The 1,936-nt window shown below is 61.0% G+C and overlaps 1 protein-coding gene across 1 annotated transcript; it reads left to right on the plus strand.

The window, feature by feature from the left end:
- Positions 1-2: 2 nt before the first annotated feature.
- On the plus strand, positions 3-1,266 carry SCN2B (sodium channel, voltage-gated, type II, beta subunit; the record flags this gene model as incomplete). Its single annotated transcript, XM_008940620.1, has 3 exons — positions 3-131; positions 479-689; positions 881-1,266. Coding segments are annotated over 3 exons (540 nt in total), but the record flags the coding sequence as incomplete, so codon positions are not given.
- Between the last annotated feature and the right edge of the window lie 670 nt (positions 1,267-1,936).

Raw genomic sequence — 1,936 nt, forward strand, 5'->3', positions numbered from 1 at the left:
CCACCATCAACGCCTTGAACGGCTCCTCCGTGAAGCTCTCCTGCACCTTCAACTCCTGCTACAAGGTGGAGAACAAGCAGTTCTCCCTCAACTGGACCTACCAGGAGTGTGGGAACTGCTCTGAGGAGCTGGTGAGTCTCGCCGGGGCTGGGGATCTGCTGAGAGGTCCTGGGACCAGCTTGAAGTAGTCATGTGGCTTCCTTAGGGTCCTGAGCCTCCTCCTTATGTGTGCCCCTGCTATCCACCCCTCCTCCATCACAGGCAAAATGAATAACTGACTGTGTAAAGAGCCAGCCAGCCTGATGTGGCAGGTCAGGCAGGTGTGAGTGGGGAGAGGAGGCCCTGGCCCCTGCAGTGGCCAGAGTTGGGCAGGGATCATGCTGCTCATGGAGCAGGGGAGGGGGATTCCTGTCTGGGGAAGGTGGGTACAAGGGGTGCCAAACCCTGCCTCACCTCCTCTCCCACACGGGCTGTCCAGTTCTTACAGTTCCGGATGAAGATCATGAATAAGCAGCTGGACCGCTTTGGGAACCGGGTGGAGTTCACCGGGAACCCCACCAAGAACGACGTGTCCTTCACCCTCAAAAACGTGCAGCTGGAGGACGAGGGCACCTACAATTGCTACGTCCTGAACCCCCCCGACCGGCACCGGGGCCACGCCAGCATCAGCCTGAAGGTGCTCACCAAAGGTAAGTGGTAGAGCAGTCCCCTCTGCTGTCGGGCACCCATGGGTGCCGGCTGGCTCTCTGCTCCTTCACCCTGTGCTGCACGAGCAGGGTTTGCTGCCCGGCAGCAGAGCAAGCCCTGCCTGTTCTGTGCTGCTCCCGCTGGCTGCTCCAGGTGGGGCTGTGTGCCCTGAGCCTGTGCCCTGTCTCCCCAGAGCCCCCGAAGCACGACTCGACAGTGGCTGTCATCGTGGGGGCCTCTGTCGGTGGCTTCTTGGCCGTGGTGATCCTGGTGCTGATGGTGGTGAAATGCGTGCGCCGGAAAAAGCAGCAGAGGCTGAACACAGATGACCAGAAGACTGAGGAGGAGGGGAAGACAGACGGCGAAGGCAACCCGGACGAGGGCACCAAGTAACACCCCCCTGCCTGCCCCTCCCTCTTCACCCCTGTACAGCGTGACCCCCTTGATATGCTTCCCAGAGCAAGGATTTCTGTCTCCCCAGAGCATCCCTCCTTCCATCTAAATATCCAACCCAGTCTGGAGCAGGGCGTGGAGAAAGAAGGTCCCTGGAGCCTGGGCGCAGCGGCAGGGCTGGTGGGGGTGGCTGAAGCATGTGGAGGCTGCAGCTGTGGCTGAGCTGGGACAGGCTTGTCTCAGCTGGGCCGGGCAGCCCTGTGCCTCTGTCCCACGAGGAAGAGAGAGCAGGGGCCAGCGGCCAGGGGCTGTCTGTGCTCGGGGCCATGTCTCGCCCCCGAGGCGTTCCTGCTGTGCCCAGGGTGTGGGCACAGGTGTACCCATCCCCGAGGCATCCCCCATAGCTGCCCATCTCCTCCTCACAGTCCTGTGTGCCAGTGCCGAGGGTGCTGTGACAAGAAGCTCGTGCTCCTCAGGGACTGTCCCAGCCTGCAAAAAAACCGTTGCCCAACACACTGTATCTGAGGTTTGCTGGGATTGGGAGCCACTGATGGCTCCCGGTGTGTAATGGATGTACCCTTCTGCCTTTTGGGCTATTTTTGGGCCTGAGCGTCTCAGCGAAAGCTGCTGGGCTGACTTTCTTGTGCTCGTTTCCTTCTCGGGGAGGGTGATTCTAATGGAGTTTTGCGGATGTGCCAAACCAGGAGGGTGGGGAGCTGCGGGTTGTGGCTGCTAGACACGAAGAGCTGCCGGGAGGAAGAGGACTTGTCGGGTGCTTGCTGGGAAGGACTGGGCACAACTGCGGGCCCAGAGGCAGGACAGCTCTGTCACCCCTGAGCAACCCTGTGATGCTGAG

The sequence above is a fragment of the Merops nubicus genome, unplaced genomic scaffold (genome assembly GCF_000691845.1).
Source record: "Merops nubicus isolate BGI_N331 unplaced genomic scaffold, ASM69184v1 scaffold35885, whole genome shotgun sequence".
NCBI classification, from domain to species: Eukaryota; Metazoa; Chordata; class Aves; order Coraciiformes; family Meropidae; genus Merops; species Merops nubicus.